General features: G+C 33.4%; 1 protein-coding gene across 7 annotated transcripts in view; it reads left to right on the top strand.

Annotated features, from left to right (window-relative positions):
* The window catches only part of CSMD3 (CUB and Sushi multiple domains 3), a 580,686-nt gene extending 560,801 nt beyond the window's left edge, over positions 1-19,885 (top strand). For all 7 annotated transcript variants that reach the window (XM_074556146.1, XM_014263981.3, XM_074556154.1 and 4 more), the window contains 8 exons: positions 1,892-2,003; positions 3,265-3,444; positions 6,311-6,376; positions 8,445-8,603; positions 11,815-11,927; positions 13,913-14,000; positions 16,421-16,556; positions 17,941-19,885. In XM_074556146.1, the coding sequence (XP_074412247.1) occupies positions 1,892-2,003; positions 3,265-3,444; positions 6,311-6,376; positions 8,445-8,603; positions 11,815-11,927; positions 13,913-14,000; positions 16,421-16,556; positions 17,941-18,100 (1,014 nt within the window). In that variant the 3' untranslated portion in view covers positions 18,101-19,885. The remainder of the gene's footprint in view (positions 1-1,891; positions 2,004-3,264; positions 3,445-6,310; positions 6,377-8,444; positions 8,604-11,814; positions 11,928-13,912; positions 14,001-16,420; positions 16,557-17,940) is intronic.
* Positions 19,886-20,096: the final 211 nt, after the last annotated feature.

A 20,096-nucleotide genomic window follows, 5' to 3' on the forward strand; every position in this document is an offset into this window, starting at 1 on the left:
TTCAAAAGTAATATATTGATGGTGATTGTTTTAACTAAGATCTTTGTTGGAGATTTTTTGAGAAATGGCTTAGAAGGCAGCTGTGAGGAGTAAAATTCTCACAGCCGGTTTCTGTAAACAGCAGAAGTTCTCAGGTTGTTTTTAATTACAAGTAAAAGTGACAAACATGAAGACCTTGAGAACCTTGCATACCAGAGTTCTCAGGCAGCTTTCTCATAACAAGTAGATATTCTATCTTTGGCTGTTTTGGGAAAGCAAAAATAATTTTGAGAACACAAATCTTGGTATTGGAAACATAAGGAGGGGTTGGTGTGTTATCTCTGACCTATTGTGAGCTCGGGTTTGCAATATGCATGAACTTAATTAACATGGTTATAAAAAGTGATTGATTGAGTGAATAAACGGAGTCAGATGCTGAACAAGGAAGTTGGGTCTCTCCCTCCATCTTCAATAGATCTTTACCATGAAATAAAAAAAAAAAGTCTTCTATAGCTACTTGTTGCAATTTCTAAAACTTGTAGTACTTTACTACTTTGTGCTTAATCATGCTAGTGATTTAGTGTATTTCCTTCAAAATCTTTTACAAGTAATTACATAGTCCAGTGAACACAGAAAAGAGCAAAATAAAGGGAGATGAATTTTAAATAACATCCTGTGTTGATGAGCTACTATCTCTAGTTCATGGGTTATTATTAAATTTCATTCTGATGAGAAACTTGAGCTGAAATGGAATAGTACTATAAAGTTTCAAATGAATACTTGTAGCAGTGAAATGCTGTTTCCCAGTAATAAACTATCAAGAAATAATCCACATCTTACCTTTGAGCATCAATCTGAATCAAGTGTTATGCATTTAAGCAAAATAATTAAAAAATCATACCCAAACCAGAACTATAAATGTGCTGTCACAGTTAATTTAACATTTTCAACTTCTTGTTTAAACATGAGTTGGTAAATATATTAATACAGGGCACTGCAGAACAGTAGATATGATCTATGCACCTTAATATTTTAGTTAAGCACTCACACTATGTAATACAATGCTCTCTGAATGATGCACTTCTAATCTAATTTCCTCGCTTTTGATGGAAACTAAGAATTATTTGCATTTTCATCAATTTCACCATGACTGGACATGCTGAACAAGTTATTCCATTTTATGTTTGTGCAGAAACTGTAAGAATTCTATTTTCTTTTTTATGCAACACATAACCATAATAAGGATAATAATTAAAAGCTAGTCTCAGATGAATTGCTATTGTAAATTTTAATGCACTTGTGTTCCAGTTTCTATTATCAAAGTGGTATGAAGAGCTGTTATTCTTTACCTCCTCTCATCAAAAAAAAAAAAAAAAATAAAATATCATAGGAACATTCTGAAGCATGAGACAGTGTTGTTGACCAGCCCCTATATATTTCTCATTATAATCTATGAATATATGCAGCATTCCCCAAAGGGGGATCCAGTTCAGCAAAAGACCAACAGAATCTAAAACTCATTTCAGTTCTGTGACTTCCCTTGTTTGTGGCAATTTTGCCCAACTGGCTCAGCTTTGGCCCAGAGTGGGGAAGGCACCAAAATCTTTATTTCCAAACTCACAGTTCATCAACTCTTCCAGGCCCAAAGCAACATACTAGAGAGGCCACAGATGATGAGGATTCGATTTTCTTCTATGGTGGATTTAATTTTGGGGGGAGAGTAATTCTACTGAGAATGAAGCAGTTTTTTATTTCATATCAAATTGTTCTGTGAAATTAATTTACTTTCCAGAGAAAGGGAATCACAACTTATCAAGTCTGTATTATGTGAAGGAGTGATCAAATTTAGGAAAAAAATCCCAGCTTGATAGTTGCTCATAACAATATTATTGTGTTTTCTGCTTTTCAACAGGTGGGAAATGTTGTTCAATTTCAGTGTAAAAAAGGGCACCTTCTCCATGGTTCAACAACAAGAACTTGCCTTCCTGATCTTACATGGAGTGGCATCCAGCCAGAATGTATACGTAAGAAATTATTAATTTTCTTCTTTCCTCAGTTTTTTAATCTAGATTATTTAGCTGCAGTAACATTGTTAAAAAGGTAATATATATGCATTTATTAACTGAAAGTTGACAGCAATCTGCATTACTAGCTTACAGCAGCTAGAAATATGATTCTGAGGGATTTTTTGTATAATAACAATGTAACTTAAAAAAAAAAGAGAGATTAAATAGGCAGATCTTCATCCAAAGTCAATTTCCATCAAGAGGGTGTAACCCTTCCAACTCAGAGAGGAGGTGGTGAGGACATATCAGATGGCCCTATTCTAAAATACACAGGAAAGCATATAATTAAAATCAGTTCTAGTAAAGAGTTTGAACTGTTTCCCAGCCAAAGAGTCACAGTATTTTAAGATGGGGAAAAAAGTATTTGCAATTGGAAATTTTTGAATCTGAAATAGAGACTATCTTCTTTGAATATAGACAGCAGCACTTCATTTCATAGATATTTTACACTTTGGTAAATAATGATAATTTACTGAAGATGCAAGATCATGGTTAATCTTTCTAGTTCAGCTAGTCAACTGTATTTTCTGGAAATAGTCTTACTTTGTAAGGTCTGACCCTATAGAATGACCCAGTGAATGGAGAACATATCCACAGAAGCAAACAGCATTATTATTATTTCAGCTGGTGCTAGCATTGATCTTAAGCAAGCAGCAAATCAGTAGCTCAGTGTGGAGGGTGAACTCCTCTCTTGGAGGTATGCTGTCTTTGAGATAACACATAAATCCCATATTCTGGTGATTGTTAAATATATAAGACTCTTCATATGACATTAGAAATGGTAACTTAATTTTTCTGATATTTACAACTCACCTTAAATTTCTCCTTGACCTTTCATAGTGTTTTCCAATTGACCATTTACTTAACTGTTATGCAATTCTACATAGATATTATAAGTGGTCTAAGTCACAAGCTATGATTGTTTTAAGTCTGGTATGGTGTGTGCTGTTTCTGTTCTCATATGCAGACAATTTTGTTCATGCAAGTCAGTCTGTTCTTGGTCCCTTAGAATTAAAAGGTCCATGTTTAAGGGTGTATTTACTGACTTGTAGTGATATTTTATAGACTATATAGTAATTTAGAATGTGAATTAATATATTAATATGTAATTTCTATTGATTTTTTACTTTGCTAATAAACTGTCAGAATGGGCATATATTATCTTTCCAGAAATATTTTCACCATTTTGACAGAAGGATATTTTATATCTTCTTTGTAGCTCACAGCTGTAAACAACCAGAAACACCAAGTCATGCTAATGTTGCAGGAATGGATCTTCCCTCACTTGGTTATACCTTGATTTACACTTGTCAGCCAGGCTTCTTCTTGGCAGGAGGATCAGAGCACAGAGCCTGTAGGTCTGATGGCACATGGACTGGGAAGGTTCCAGTTTGTGAAGGTAAGCTCTTCTGTTTCCTACTGCATCTGCCATCTGTCATATTTCAGAGCTTTTCTTTACTTGCAGTTGGCACATGCATACCAGCAATTTGACTAGGCCCAGTCAGCAAGTTTTAGTGAAAGGCAGGTCCAGCTTGATGAACCAAATCTTCTTCTGTAACAAACTGAGCTGCTTAGTGGTCACTCAGTACCTGGCACTGGTGAGACCACACCTCGAACAGTGTGTGCAGTTTTGGACCCCTCACTCTGAGAAAGACATTGAGGTACTGGGCTGTTCCCAAAGAAGAGGGATGCTGAGTGGAGACCTTATTGCTCTTTATAAGTACCTGAAAACAGGTTGTAGCAGGGTGAATGTTGGTCTCTTCTTCAAATTATGAGAGGAAATGGCCTAAAGCTGTGACAGAGGCTTAGGTTGGACATTATGAGAAATTTTTAGAAAAATTTCGGAAGAGTTGACAAGCATTGGAGCAGGCTGCCCAGGAAAATGGTGGAGGTGGATGTGTAGATGTGGCATTTAGAGCCATAATGTTGTGGAGACCTTGGCAATGTTAGGTTAGCTATTGGACTCTAAGATCGTAGAGGTCTTTTCCAACCTAAATGTTTGGATGGTTTTGTAGCAATTTTTGAAAAAGATGCCTAAAGTCCAAGATGTCCAAATCACTGTGTGAAATGAATACGAAGAGTTACTTATTATTTAATATTTTTATTTAAGGAACTGTATACTACTAGAAAATAAAATGTATCTACTTTGTCCTTGCAGTTCCCCACCTTTGTTTCTAATTTTTACTACCTACTTTTTCAAGGTAGGACATGGAAAGCATCATAGCCAAATCATGGTGAGCAAGGTGGTTTTCATGTGAGATAAGGAATATACTCAAGTGTAAGAACTGTTTTGAATTTTATTTCCTGAATAATTAAAGGCCTTTTCAGATTACTGTTACCTAATGTTTCAGATGTGGTTATCCCCAGGGCTCTTGCAGAGGCATTCAAAGGCGTTTTAGCCAAACACTGCTACTTGGATGGGAAATAGGAAATGAATAGTTTGTATTACTAAAAAACAGGTGTCCTGGAATTGCATGCCAGGCAAGTGCTGGGGGAAAATAAAGCAGAGCTTTGGGAAAGTGCTAGAGAGCTAGCAGCCAGGAAGCTTATGATTTGCTCAGTAGTTGGAAAGTATTATGGCAGGCCAAATGTGATTCATAGATTGTATTTTGATTCAAGAATTTTCTGCTGCTGCTGCTGCTGGAAGAAGTTGTTCACCTTTTATTGTGAATTTCACAAAAAATTACTTAGCTCATTTTATTCCTTTTCATCTATTTCTAAGATCTCTAAAGGGATATGTAGGGGAATTAAACTAGAATTTGATGCTTTGAAAACAAAATTGAAATTTTGAGATTGCAAGGATATGGACTTAGAAACTTGAACTTCATATTAGCTACTTTTAGCCTTGAATTTGTATCTACCGTTTGTATTTAGGTTTTATTTTGTGTTTCAAATTTCATTTGTGGACTTGCCTAAAAAATTTTCAACTTGACAAGGCAAATTGACTCATCATCTTTTTATGCTAAAACCCAGCTGGAAAGTGTGATCCAGATATTTCTAATGTGAATTTAATGTAGTCAGAAAGCATACGCTGTTGAACCATGCCCTCCAGGTCAACAATGTACCATGAAGCTCAGTAAGTTTCTTTCAAAACAGTGAGGAAATAAAAGTTAATCAATCAGTAGTAACAGTCTATGAGAACCTTGGGTTGCATTTCAACCCTGCCCTTGCTTCTTCACAGTTTTAACATGCTTGACAAGAAAACACCTTTTAAAAAAGATAAAAGTTATTCTCATTAAAAATATTCTCAGTCCTTCTTGCAAAATTTTCCTTTTTATGCGGAAAAATACTTAGCTTAGGGGCAAGTTAGTGTATTTTCTTGTGTATTTTTTCAGAACATTGATTGGAGAAAAAAGGCCGGGGTTCAAGGCCAAGACCCAAAATACAAAACATTGAAATCATAGTTGGAGCAAGGAATTAAGTCTACTGCTACATGAGAATATTTTACATTAGGAGACAGAATTATTTGTCTTCTTTATTTTCCAATGAATCCAAATGAGTTAAAAAAAAAAAAAAAGCTTAATCTCCAGGAAATTATAAAGTCCTAGTGCATTTAATTCATCATCCTTGGTGTTGGGAGAATTTTTTTTCTCTAAGCAGAGAAGAAATTATATTCTCCAACTTTCAGTTCTCATATCACCTGAGCAGTTGGAGATACTCTGGGCAGCCTCTTTTGCTTGTTTCTTTCTGCTGTTATCCTTTAAAGAATCAGGGACCTTGTCCTTCAATATTAAGAGATTAAAGCAATACCTATGGGTTTTCAGTCTTGAACACAAGATGTCTCACTCAGTACTGTTGAAGGTAGTTAAGCCCTGGAGAGAAATGATTTCAAGCTCCCTTTCTTATGTGTGTCTTCCCTTTTGGTCTTACATTGCAGTCAATGCACTGTTCACTGTTCCTAGTCCAAGTGGCATAGCCAAGATTAGATGCTATATTAGAAAGCATCTCACATATTAGGTGCATGATCCAGGACTGTAAATTCTGAAACATGGATTCTGAAGTGAAAGCCTGCACTGACAGCAGAAAATTACTTAATAGCATACACGTGCCTGATTTAGGAGGATATAGGGGAACAGAAGAAATTTGTGTGCTGGTGCTCCTGTGATATTAAGGTTTGATACTAATTGAAATATCACTCGTATTTGAGTTTTAAGCATCATCCTATATGCATTTAAACAAATAAATTCCATGATGGATTTTTTTTATTGTTTCTGAGTAAAATCTTGTTACTGATTTCTCTTTATATATTTTATTCTTTCTAATAGCTGGTTCTAAAATATTAGTGAAGGATCCCAGACCAGCATTGGGAACACCAAGTCCCAAACTAAGTGGTAAGTACTCCAAGGCTTCTATCGTTATAAACCCTTTCTGTAGAAAAAAACAATGAGGATGAGTTTCGTGAGATTGCACTGAGTGGTTTAGATTGTGTAAAGGATGTTAGATGAGGCACAGGATTAACAAGGGGCAAAATATAATTGAATTATTCCCTAATTTTGAAGTTCATCTATCATATGGTGTAATTTATATCTGTATACAATTTCTGTCATGTAATAATAGAAGAGTTTTATTGGTTTCACTGAAATCACTGTGTTCTGTGTAAGATTCTATGTAATTTACCTATTTAGAAGCTGTAGTACTCACCTTGAAATAATTTAAAGATGTTTTGCAGTTTTCTTCAATCATGCACTTTTTTACATATCCCAAATTTAAATTGCTTTACCTAGATACCACATATTAGCCTTGAACTTAGCCTTTAGAAAAAAAAGCTAATTTTATATGAGACAAGGTAATCTCTCCAATTCTGGCTCAAGTCTCCAGTTTTAACAGATTTGCTGAAGACCATATTTGGATATCCTGACAAGAGACGCTCTCTGTCCACTGAAGAGATTTTTTGAAAAGAGCAGTGTCCTTAACTAAAACTAACCTTTGGCTATAATAAACTAATTGAATTTCTACTGATAATGAATAAGATTCAAAAGTAATACTTTAACATATTGGGATTTGTGGGATTTTTTTTTTTTATATTTTGTGTACTAATTCAAATCAGTGTTTTTCAATGATGTTCTGCAGAATGGTAGGCATCAAGCTTTTAATTCAGAAAATTTTCATTCATTTCTTGCAATCCCAGCTAACTGCCAATATAGCACATAAAGATCAGTTTTCCTAAAAGTAGGAAAATATGTTTCAGGCAGACTACAAATCAACAACATCAGAGCATTTCCACCATGCAATTTCCTTGCTTACAGGTCCAGTACCTAAATGTTTTTTCAAGAAAATATACATACACATACACAGACAAAAAAACTAGGAAAGCTCCTTTACCCTTCATGTAGAAGACCTGTCTTTGTATTGCATGAAATAAATGATGAAGGAAAGCTGTGGGTATCCCAGTGTGCCCCAGTCTTGGATTTAGGGATAGCCTGAGAGAGAAAAGGACAAATATTCCTCTCTGCTTATCTGACATGAGGTGCCAATGCACGCATGAACACAGAGCTTTAAGTTCAGTGTGAAGTACTTCAAATAATGTGAAAATGCTGATTTTAAATTGTGATTCTTAAAGGGTAACTCTGATACATTATTTTGGAAAATGTAGTAAGCCCATCCTAAATCACTTTTAATTTAATTGTTTGAAAGGTATCTCATGTTAAGATTTTAAAGATTTGCATGTATCAGTTTTTACATCACAGGTAGCTTTTTGTTGTTTTGGTGGCGTTATATCCTTGCTGAAATAGCATTACTTAAATTGATAAATTTTCAGTTCACTAATGATAAGTATTAAATGTGAGGGTATAAATCTAGTGTATTTTTTCCCCAGGAGACTATGTCTGTTTTAAATTTAAATTAGAGAATTATTTTTTTCTCCTGGTGAAGCTCATAATGTTTTTAAGCATTTGAAGACAAGACAAAACTTATATACTTTTTATTAGAAAAGTTGAATAGTTAATAAAGAAAATTATTATAATATTTCATGTCATTTAAAGAAATTGCTTATTAAAATTTTTGTATCGAAATAGATACTAATTTCTGCAAAATTTCATGCTAGCCATATGTCCCTAGCTATCTGTGCTGGCATAGAAAAGATTCTACAGTGAGTGGAATATGCTCTTCTGGCTAAAGCTTTTAGAATTTGTGAAACTGGTTATTCCTGGGGCAGATCCACATTTTAGGAAAAAGGTGAATGAAGATGTAGTTGTGGTTGGGTTCTTCAGTGCAAATACATTTTTTTCATAAAAGTTTATGCCAGGTTTCTATGTTTTATAACTGAAAATTACAACCTAGTAGATTTATAAAGAGTAAAGGAAAGAAAATGCTAATATTTATCATATATTTTGTTGGTTATTTGACTTTTTAAGTACTAAATATCACAAAATGTGTTGACACATGCTTTTGTCTGCATAGTTCCTGATGATGTATTTGCCCAAAATTATATATGGAAAGGATCTTACAATTACAAAAGCAAGAAGCAACCCATGACTTTGACAGTTACTAGTTTCAATGCAACTTCAGGAAGAGTAAATGCAACACTTACAAACAGCAATATGGAATTGCTGCTATCAGGTATGAGCTAAGGAAAACTAATTTCTTTTATTTTTATTTTTCTCTCTTACATACATTGGTTTCCTGTAACTTTCTGCATAACTTAAATTTTATTATCTTATCAAAGAAATTTTCACTGCATTTCAGTTCCTTTCCAAAGGCAGAGATTTTTCCATTTCTCTCTTTCCTCTTGTTTCTTTGTTTTGTTTTTTTTTTTTTTTTTGTTTGTTTTTTTTTTTTTTTTTTTACTTTTCCAGATTTTACTGTATCTGGATTTAATAGTCAATAAGGAGTGAAAGAATCACATTAATTACCATGTTTCTCTTTTAAACCTTTAAAATAAGATTCAAGTACTGTTGTGCAATTTTATTATTTCTTAATCATGAAATTTCCCCACAGTGGCCTAATGGCTAATAATAAATATGATGAGATTGATATATGTTGATCTAGAAAGTCAGAGATACCTAATGAACATGGAAAGAAACTAGAGTTGACACTTGTTAGATTTTCTAAGAAAGAAAAAAAAAGTTAGAATCCTAGAATTGCTTAGGTGTAAAAAGATTTGTAAGACAACCAAGTAAACCTAATACTGCCAAATCCACCACTGAATCATGTCTCTGGAAGTGTCACATATGCGCATCTTTTAAATACCTCCAAGGGATGATGACTCCACCACTTCCCTGGACAGCCTGTTCCAATGCAGACAACCCTTTCAGTGATTAATTTTTTCATAAGATACAATCTAAACTTCTGCTGGCAAAACTTGAAGCTGTTTCCTTTCAAGCACCAGAAAATATCTTGCTTCATCTTCTTTTGAGGTAGTTGAAGAGAGGATGTAGTCTCCCTTCAATCTCCTTTTTTCCAGACTAAATAACCCAAATTTCCTCAGACTCTCCTCATAACACTTGCGCTACACACCCTTCTCCAGCTCCACTGCCCTTCTCTGGACATGCTCCAGCACTTCCACATCTCTCTTGTAATGCGGGTCCAAAACTGATTGCAGGATTTAAGGTGAGGCCTCACCAGTGCCAAATACGGGGGGTGATCACTGCCCTGGTGCTGCTGACCACTCTATTTATTATACAAGCCAGGATGCCATTGGCCTTCTTGGCCACCTGAGCACACTGAAGGATCGTGTTCAGCCGTGACTAGCACCCCCAGAGCCTCCCAGGCCTGTAGAGTTGCCTGGTGTTGTTGTGACCCAGGCGCAGGCCCATTGATCCAAACTGTCCAGATCCTTCTGCAGAGCCTTCCTATCCTCCAGCACGTCAACATTCCTGCCCAACTTGGTGTCATCTGCAAACTGACTGAGGGTGCCTTATACAGATTGTAGATAAAGATATCGGACAGGACTGGCCACAGCATTGAGCTCTGGGGAGCAGCAGGTTTGACTGGCCACCAACTGGATGTAACACTAATCAACACAAATCTCTGAGCTCATCCCACCTGTCAGCTTGTTACTCAGTGAGGAGTTCACCTGTCCAGCCCATGATCAGTAAGTTTCTCCAGGAGGATTCTGTTGGAAATGCTATCAAAGGCTTTACTAAAGTGCAAAGCGTTGACATCCACAGCTTTTCTTTCATCCACTGAGTCACCTTATCATAGAAGGAGCCCAGAGCAGTCAAGCAAGATCTGCCTTTCATAAGCCTATTTGGCTGGGCCTGATCTCCTGGTTGCTGAGAGGGGTGGTCTACAGGAAGGACCTAATAAGCCACAGAATCTGTGTTTCTTTTGAGTTGAAATTCTATGGTGAATTTTTATTACTAGATTTGTCTTTTAAATTATTTTGTAGGTGTTCTTTGATAAATCATGCTTGAGAGTGGATGGAATGTTTTCTGACTTATAGCTATGTTTATCTTGGCTGTATGTAAATTTTTTCTGTTGTATTTATTTCATTCATGTCATTTCTGTGATGATATTAAGAACAACAGATGTAGTATTTTCTATTTTGAGAATTAGGAAAGTAAACCACTGTGTCTTCTCACTCAAAACACTCATCCTCCAAATAAAAGGTTCCTTCAACTAGACACAAATGTGATTCCAAATGCCCTTTTCCACTCTATGTACAGGCATTACGCATCAGGTGTCATCAGGTAGTTAATATTTTTTTATTTCCCTGCTCTAAACATAGAACACTGAGATCTTGTGTACTGAAAGGGTATCTTAGGGCCAGGAAGTAGGGATGGATCAAAAAATACATTTACATGCTAGGAAGCTGAATTCACCAATATTCAGTTTGTATTTTTCTCAAATGAAAAGTAGTTCCCTCTTCCTGCATAATTTACTGTTTTGCATTCCATCATTTGATGCATGTATCTTTACTTCTTTTTATTTTGACACCTGTGCTTGCTGTAATGGTACATAGAATAAACACATCTTGCCAAGGTTCATTCATCTGAGCTCAGTGTAGTGTTTACATGGCAGTAAGCCTTCTCATTAGCTCAGAGATTATTGGTATGTAATGATACCTCCTACAGGGCAGTCACCAATCCTTAATGTGGAGAAGGCTTTTTTTTTCTAATTTAGGCATGTACACAAGAGACGTGAATTAGGAATGGAAGACGAAGTCACTAAACATATTGTGGTATTTTATTTTCATTTCCAAATTAACAAGTAATGATATTTGGGTTCTAAATAATTATTCTGCAAGAACAAGAATGAGTCAATAATTATGTCTACAAAGTAAATAAACTGGCATACATCTTCTCATTATATGGAAGAAACTGGTTTGTAACTGACAGTGCTATGAAGAACAATCCAATTGTAAACAAAATATTTTCAATTTTTTTTTTTTTAATTTAGCAGCAGCTTTTGGAATCAAATTTGTGTGTGGATGTTCCTATTATGATATTTTCTATGTAATGACTAAATTATATATATTGAAAGTAGGGATGTGAGGTTTAAATACACTCTTCCTGAATCAGAACAATATTTTCAATTTCAAATCAGATTGCTGTCAATGTTCTGCCTAAGGCTTGAAGTAACAGCTGTGTGTATGGAGTTTCTCTTTTCTCCTCTCTACAGGCTAAGCTAAATCTGTTTCTATTGAAATCTTAGGATTATTGAAATAATTTCAAAATAGAGTGCATCTTCTTAAACAAACAATGTTGAAAATTGGTACCTATTTTTCTTGCTTTTCTTCTTAAGGAAAAGAGATGATGTGTTTATTGTCAAGGATGACATTATTTTTCTATTCAACACAAATATAAATTTTTAAAACTATATTCTACAGGAGTGTATAAAAGCCAGGAAGCTCGGCTAATGCTCCACATATATCTCATTAAAGCACCCTCCCATACATCTGCAAGCAAGTTGAAAGAAGAAAAATGGGCTATGGATGGTTTTGTGAGTATATTTCTGTTACAAAAGAGAGAGATTTTTTTTTATATGATTGAAATCATGCTGGTTTTTACATCCAAAAAATCCTCAGACATATCAAACAGAATCTTTTTAGTAAGGCTGATTCATTAAGTTACATGAAAATTTTCTTGTAAAATGCAAGAGACCAGTCCAAGGGAAAATGTGGGAACAGCCATAGAGTGTAGGCAAAATTATAATGTGTGTTAGTACAGAAGCCTTTCTTGTATGCTTCTTCTATGTCTCTGTATTCCAATATATTTAGAAATTTTATAATAATTAAACATAAAACCATTTATGACGATATTATATTCTATTAATACAACAACAATTCTAATCATTATATTAGGATATGTTTTACTTTTTGATGATTTTTTAAAAATGCCTTGAAAATATGAACTGTCACATGGGTATGGAAAACAAAATAGATTACTCCAATTTAGCATTAGGCCCCTTGGGGTCTTGTATCCCTTCGGGATACAAGTTTATTCTTTAAAACAGGGAGGAAGAGAACACATTACTGAGGAGAGGTAAAGAAGAGGTTTAAATAGCCCAGATTTCTGGGATGTGATTAAACCATGAAAAATTCCAAGAATAAATAAATAAAACCATGAAAACCTTCCAAGAAAAAATAGAGACAAAAGTAGAATTTTTAGAAAAGAAAGAGCCTAAAATTATTTGGATTAGTATAAACACTCATATAGCCTTACTACTGCATCTGATTTTTTAAGATGTTTGTCTGTCTTCTTATGTTTCAGCTATTGGTTAAGCACTAGAAGGACACCACTATGATTGCACATGCCATGTGTACATTGAACTGTACACACAAATTTTTATTTTTATAACAAGTGGCACTGGTTGAACAGTTTTTTTTTTCAAAGGTTCAGAATGAAAACCTTAAACTAAACTAATGAGTTTAGTTTAAGCAAGAAATGAACTAGTAAAAAGACACAACTCTCTTGGCTTGTAATAACTTAAGGCTTCAAGAACATGCTCCTGAGGTAGCAAAAGCAATGAATTTTCTTTCAGACTTCTAAATATACAAAATTAGACGCTATACTTCCTATATTCCATATGCTATTTACATACTGTGCCTACTTGACCTTTTTTTCCCTTGAGTCTTGGAGTAGCACTAAGAGGCTGCTCTAGCCCAAAGTGAAAAGAGCCACCTAAAAAGGCACCTGGTCTTTAGTGAAAACACAGCTTCAGGTCACTGCTGAAAGACATACTGTGTCTTGAGAACGGGAAGCTTAAGGGAAAAGGTTGAAGGAACCTACCTAGAAAACACTGAATTTAAACATAATTATTCTTAGAAGCAAGTATATGTTGAGTTGTATGCAGTACACTAGTTTAGACTGTACTTACTGCAATAAGAGAAATAATCATGGGATCACAACCATCCCCTTGCTCCCACAAGACTTTTAGTTTATACTAGCATATTTTGCCCTTCCACCAAAGCTTTATTCAATGTTCTTCTGGTCCATGACCATATAATTAAGTGCTCTTTGGGACAGGTACTGAGAAAAATTAAAATAACTTTCAATTAATTTGAGGTTTTTTATTAAGTGTAAAACTACTATTAAAACCTCAGTATTCTCATCCTAAGGATTATATGCAATAATAATTAATAATCTTCTTCAATTAACTTCCCAAACAAACCAGAAAACTATAAAGTATAATACTGACATTTGAACTACCAGAAACTTTATGTCTTACTGGTTTTTAAAAAGTACAGTCAAATGTAGTATAAGGTGTCATATGTGACCATAAACCACCGTGCCTAAGTAGTGCCTATAACAGTCCTGCCTTTTCTTTTGAACTCTCTATATACATTTCATATAAAAATAGGGTGTTTATAATGGGGAGTAACAGCTACCAGTCAAGCATATTAGTATATAGAAGAGAATAGCTCCCTATCATATAGATACATGCAACAGTTTTCCCCACTTAATTCAAAGTAATTTTATTTACAGGTTTCTGCTGAACCTGATGGAGCAACATATGTTTTTCAAGGTTTCATCCAGGGTAAAGATTATGGACAATTTGGGCTTCAAAGAATAGGTATTTAAAAAATTCTAATTCTTTGCTTGTTCATTGTTCCATATTCAGTTTTCTTATATCCAGTAGTTTGAGGGTATCTGCAGAATGTTACAGAATTGACATTTCATGGAATATTGAGATATTAATATCTTTAAACTGTCATTTAAGTGATGTAAATTACAAATGAATTGTAAGATGACTTGCAATCTACTTCTCAGTATTCACATTCATTTTTAATATTTTGAGCAATTATTATAACCAATTATGTGTAAAATGCATTTAGTTTCATATCTTAACAGCTATCTAGAAAACCCATGTTGTAGAATGCTTTGATAAACTGGTTTCTTGCTTATGGTGCTGAAACACCATTTCACCTAAACATTTGTTAGAAGAGGGAAACTGTTAAATATTTGCAGATAAATACTTATATTCCTTTTACAAAGAAAAAATTCTTACTTGATAAGTGTTTATTTCATAAAAATTAATTTCTTGTGTCTATACTAAGAGAGCTTTAGTAACAAAGCTCAGGAATCAACATTGTTACATTCTGTTGTGCTATTTAAGAAAATAATTTAATTTTCTTTTCTAATGTTGTCTTAAGAACTGTGATATTTCTCCTTACATGAGAATTTGAATTTAGTTTATTCTGAATTTTAAATCATAAATACTGTTGGAATTACCTTAGAAGAGGACTTGCTTTTTACTAATATAATGTCTGTTGAGATAAAGTTCTTACCTTCAGATAAAATTGCTATATGTGGATGAAAAATTATGTTCTTTCAGCCACAAAATATTGTTCCATCTTATTTTTTTTTCAGTAAAATCAGGAAATTCTTTAATTCTTGAATGTGCTGGAAAGAAGGAATCTAAATTCAAATTTATCTTTCACAGTTCTCACAGTAAAATATACTGATCTTGTTTTTTACTGTAATTTCTTATGAAAATTACTTAGCCAGAATTTTTAGAAATATCAAGAAATATTTTCTTTAGATTAATGTAATAAGTTACTTCCTGTTATTAACTTTAAAATATTTTAAAGTCATCTAAGAAAAATTAAATGCAAGACTTCCTTGGTAAATTGTTTTGATAGATTATTACAAAAATTTTATTTCTTCATTTCATTTTGGATGATGTGTTTGAGATTCTTTTCTGTAATATATTGAAGGTTATTTTCATTGGTGCATAACTTCGAGAAAAACGATGATTAAGAGTCAAATTCTATACAATATTTAATTGTAGCCAATATAATCAATTATATCACTATAAAGAAATTCACAGTCTTTGAACAGATTTTGTTTAGTATGCCTACCATTTGATTATTTCATGCAGACAAACTCAAAATTAGCTTCTCTGAAATAAATTTTTTTGACTGGTATTCTCACACAGTTTTCCTCACATTGTTGTTGTTTATTTGAGGTCTCAGCCATGGATGGTTGTTTGGGGCTTTTTTTGTGCTTTGTTGGGGTTTTTTTTAATTTCTGTATGTTGTCTTATATGGCCAAGAAATTCAGAAAACATTATGATCTCAGCAATTCATAAATGATCCAGTTAAAATCTTGAAAATTAACTTTGAAGATGCATTAGAGAATCATAGAACCAACTAGTTTGGAAAAGACCTTGGAGACCATCAAGTCCAACCTATGACCCAAGATCACCTTATCAACTAAGCCATGACACTGAGTGCTTCAACCCATCTGTCTTTAAATACCTCCAGGGTTGGTGACTCCCCCACTTCTTGGCCAGCCCATTCCCATGCCCACTTTTTCTGTAAAGAATTTCTTTTCATGTCTGGGTCAGTTTTGTAACCTTTCTTCACATTTAAAAGAGGTATAACTTGTCTATGTAGATAATGTATTCTTCAGCCATGCAGCAGGTCATGTTTCTATTTTTTTAATCAATATCTGGCTTTAACTGTTCAAAATTGTTCCTATCTCTTTCCCTCTGGGTATCAATAGCAGCATCTAAGGAAGTAATGAGTTTTCAATTTTCAGAATTTCTTTTCAGGTGATTGACCTTTTCCTTGATAGCATGTTTGGGTTTTGTATATGTAGTATTTATTAATTAATGAAATATACAAATGAAACCTGTAACATAGTCAATCTAACACATGCATTATTATAAATTTGACTTTTCATATCATGGTAAAGTAATGTGTTTTCCTTACATACAGAAGTTGAATCCCATGCAGAATTATGCTGTAAGATATTTACTGTGTCAGAGTAGGTGTACTGTTCTGCCAACATGTGGCATCCACATATTGATCAGAATATGGGATACACTCAAGTTCCAGGTGGCCTCAGCATACAGCTGTATGTATGCAGAAGAACATATGATGATGACCTAGTAACAAGTTGTTCTTGAATTCCAAAGATTATGGAGTAGTATGTGCTGCTGATAACAGACATGTATACGATATTACTTGTTTTTCTTCTTTTTTTTAGGTCTTAACATGTCTGAGGGTTCAAATTCTTCTAATCAACCACATGGTACAAATAGTAGTTCAGTGGCCATTGCTATCCTTGTGCCTTTCTTTGCCCTTATATTTGCTGGTTTTGGCTTTTATCTTTATAAACAAAGGTAAGTACAAGTTATATATACAGATATCCTCTATTCCTCTAAGCATTGGTGGTTTTTTTTGTCTTCAGTTTTTGCTAGTGTAAATAAAGTTTTCTGTAAAAAAAAAAAAAAATACTGTGCAAAATATGCATGTTAGACAGGTCTTCCTACGTTTATTTATATCTGGTATAATAAGTAAGAGATTAGTTTATTATATGGTGCTGTACTTTCATTCTTATTTAAAATCTTATAAATTTATCTCTTCATGATAAAATGGATGCTGTAAATTATTAGCATATGCTGAATAATGTAATTGGTAGATTTTTTGACTAAGATTTTGTCACATGATGAAAGGAATAAATTGCCTTTATTATTTTCTTCATATGACAGAATTGAGTTATATCCTGAGTAATTTATCTTAATGCCTGACCAGTTTATTTGCATACAACTATATATGCAGACATTATGTCATTAAGAGATTTCATTGTGAATCTTCCTGCATCTGAAATCATTAGTTCATATGCAATTACGTTAAATAGCCACCAGCCTTTCATTTTCATCAGTCTAAATTCTTCAGTTTTTTTCATGTTACCCAGACCAGTACTAATTATTTGGATGCAGTAAAATTTTCCTGTAGCTTTAAAGCATTTGATGGCTAAAGAAACCTTAATTCCTTGAATGCTGAGACAATTCATTGCATAATAACTGCTAAAAGGGTGATTTACATCTGGTAGTCTGACAATACTACTAGTAATATACGTTACAGGATAACATTAGTTTAAACCATTTTTAATTAGCACTACTTGTTTTCAGCTGCTCCAGTATATGATAAATTGCCCATGTAATTTTTTATGTATTTGCTATTAGCTGTATGCTGTAAGCACTTGTCTTGGCTTTTTATATTGATGACTTACAATATAGTATGCATTTTGTATAGCAATATAGAACACTTTTAAGGGTTTGAACTCTGGTACTTTGAGATATTTAGTGAAAAAGAGGGCATTTCAGCTATAATCTTATTCTTGGTAAAATTGCTGAGTCTCCAAAGGGAAAAAGGAAAGCTCATTTGATTGGGGAATTATTGTGTCTTTACAAGATTTTGTTGTACTCTTTATAATCTGATTATCCAAGTGGAATGGATAACAACTTGGATAATGGATAGAATAACAACCAATAGTCTCTTCTAAGGTTGTTAACTAAGTTCTAACTGAACGCTATTTCCATGGAATCATAAAGCCCTTAAACTTCAATAAAGACAGTACTAATTTTTAACATAAATAATGTAAAAAAATCAAGATGTCATATTTAGCTCCTATAATTGTAATTGGGAGCTAAACTCTGTTCTGATTCTTAAACCATATTAAGGAAAACTGCAGCTTTCAAATGTTCTGTCTTTCTTCTACAGGACTGCACCTAAAACACAGTACACAGGATGCTCTGTACATGAAAATAATAATGGACAAGCTGCTTTTGAAAACCCCATGTATGACACAAATGCAAAGTCAGTGGAAGGGAAAGCAGTACGATTTGACCCCAACTTGAACACTGTTTGCACAATGGTATAATGTGGTAATGATTTGTCTTCAAAGTCTGGGAATTGGCACACAACACAGTGCACACACAGTTCACTGCTTAAAAAAAAAAAGAAAAAAAGAATGAAAAAAAAAATTAAAGCACACTTTTCAGGATCTAGTGCGTCACCTTTTCCTGAGGATGATAGGCAAGTCTGGGTTGTAGTTATTTTGTTTTGATTTTGTTTTTCATAAACTGGATCAGAATTCTTCTTTGTGTATGCCACGGAGAGTTTAAAAAAATTTTGCTGCACTCCATGAGTGCTACTCACAGTTTATTTGCTTTTTTAAAAAAGGAGGTTATTCTAAAACATAAAACATATTTGCATATATTGGAGGAGCATCCACTATCAGTATTCTGTGCTTTATAAAAAATATAATAGAGGGACTGGGTTAAAAAAAAAAACGATATAGGTAGAAAATAAGAGCTATACTTACAGGAGACAATAGGTCACTGATTTCTCTTTAACAGTCATATGCTACATCTTTCTTGTGAGTTTGTATCTATTTTCCTTTTTCAGCCCTTTAAACATTTTATTTTTTCTCAGAACACTTGAATTTCTGAGTAATTTTTTTTTTTTTTTTTCGGAACAGTTGCATTTCTAAGTCCAGGATGTAGTATTTAGAAATCAGCAAGTATAACTTACTCTTTTCGTATCACCGAAAAAAATTAAAATTTCATATCCTTATAAAATGAATTTTCTTCCCTGCTTTACATCTTATTTCATTTTCATATTCCAAGTCAGGCTTATTTTCTGTTTCTATTAACAATATCCACAAACTGTAATGTTTTTCTATTTCTTTTGTCAATCATATATCTAGACAAATTTTACAATGAATAATCTAATATGAATTGAGTTTTGTATGTGACTATGTTCCTTTAATGTTGAAGAGCGTTCAGGAGTGACCATCTTACATTTCTTTCAAAAGTTAAAACATAATTTAATATTTCCTATTAAAAAGTGCAGTTTACAGTAATATTAATAACAAAATCCCTATATCAAAAATAGGAGGCCATTTTTCACTCCATGTTACTTAAAACTAGGCCATATCTCACCTGTTGGTTCCTTCAGCATTTTGACAAAATGTATGCACAAAGCATGATGTGATCCCTTTGAAATTGATGGATTCTAAGAGACTGCAATGAACTCTGGATCCTATCTACAAGGCAACAGGAAGTTATAATTTGGAAATACTGTGTTTTCCCATCTATTTTATCTATATATTCCATACTCTATGGAAGAAAATCCTTACAGCTCATTTACAATTGAATATATTACCATAGTGCAATGAAAAAAAAAATTTATATACATATATATATATAAAGCCATGATTTTATTAGGGACAATCCATTCATTTTAGGGACAATTCAGATTCCACAGCCCTCAAATACGAGTTTTAGACATTCCAGAATCACTTTTAAGGAAATGCAGTATTCAGTTTTGCAGTTATTTCATATCAGAATTATTCAACAGGAACTCAGTAATTTATTTGGTGTAGGTCATTGTCTTCCATTCATAGCATGACTCTCAAATGCTGTGTGTTAGCCAGTGTGAATTATCTGTTATTGTCCCTTTCAGACATTAATAATTCTGTGAAAATAACCTTTTTATTACCGTAATAGAGAGTGCCTACCAAAAATCATTGTACCCAGGATTGCTGCTTGGATTTCTATAATGTTTGATGAATTTCTTATAATCATTTTACAACACTTTGTTTTGAATATTCATACAACTCTGTCAACTGTATTCTACTAAAAGGATGCTGTTTTATATTTTATACCATTGGTTGTTATTTATTCTTGTTTATTCAAATGACTGCAATAACTATTATTCATTCATTAATGTTAAGGTTAATACATTTGAGATCGTTTAAAATGTTTCTTCTGCAACTGGCTACTCCTCTTATATTAATGCATACACTTTTGTAAAGAAGTATATTTTTATGAAAAAGGATTTGTAAAAGTATGATGTAAATTTTCAGTGCAATG

This window comes from Zonotrichia albicollis, chromosome 1 (genome assembly GCF_047830755.1).
Source record: "Zonotrichia albicollis isolate bZonAlb1 chromosome 1, bZonAlb1.hap1, whole genome shotgun sequence".
Taxonomy (NCBI): domain Eukaryota; kingdom Metazoa; phylum Chordata; class Aves; order Passeriformes; family Passerellidae; genus Zonotrichia; species Zonotrichia albicollis.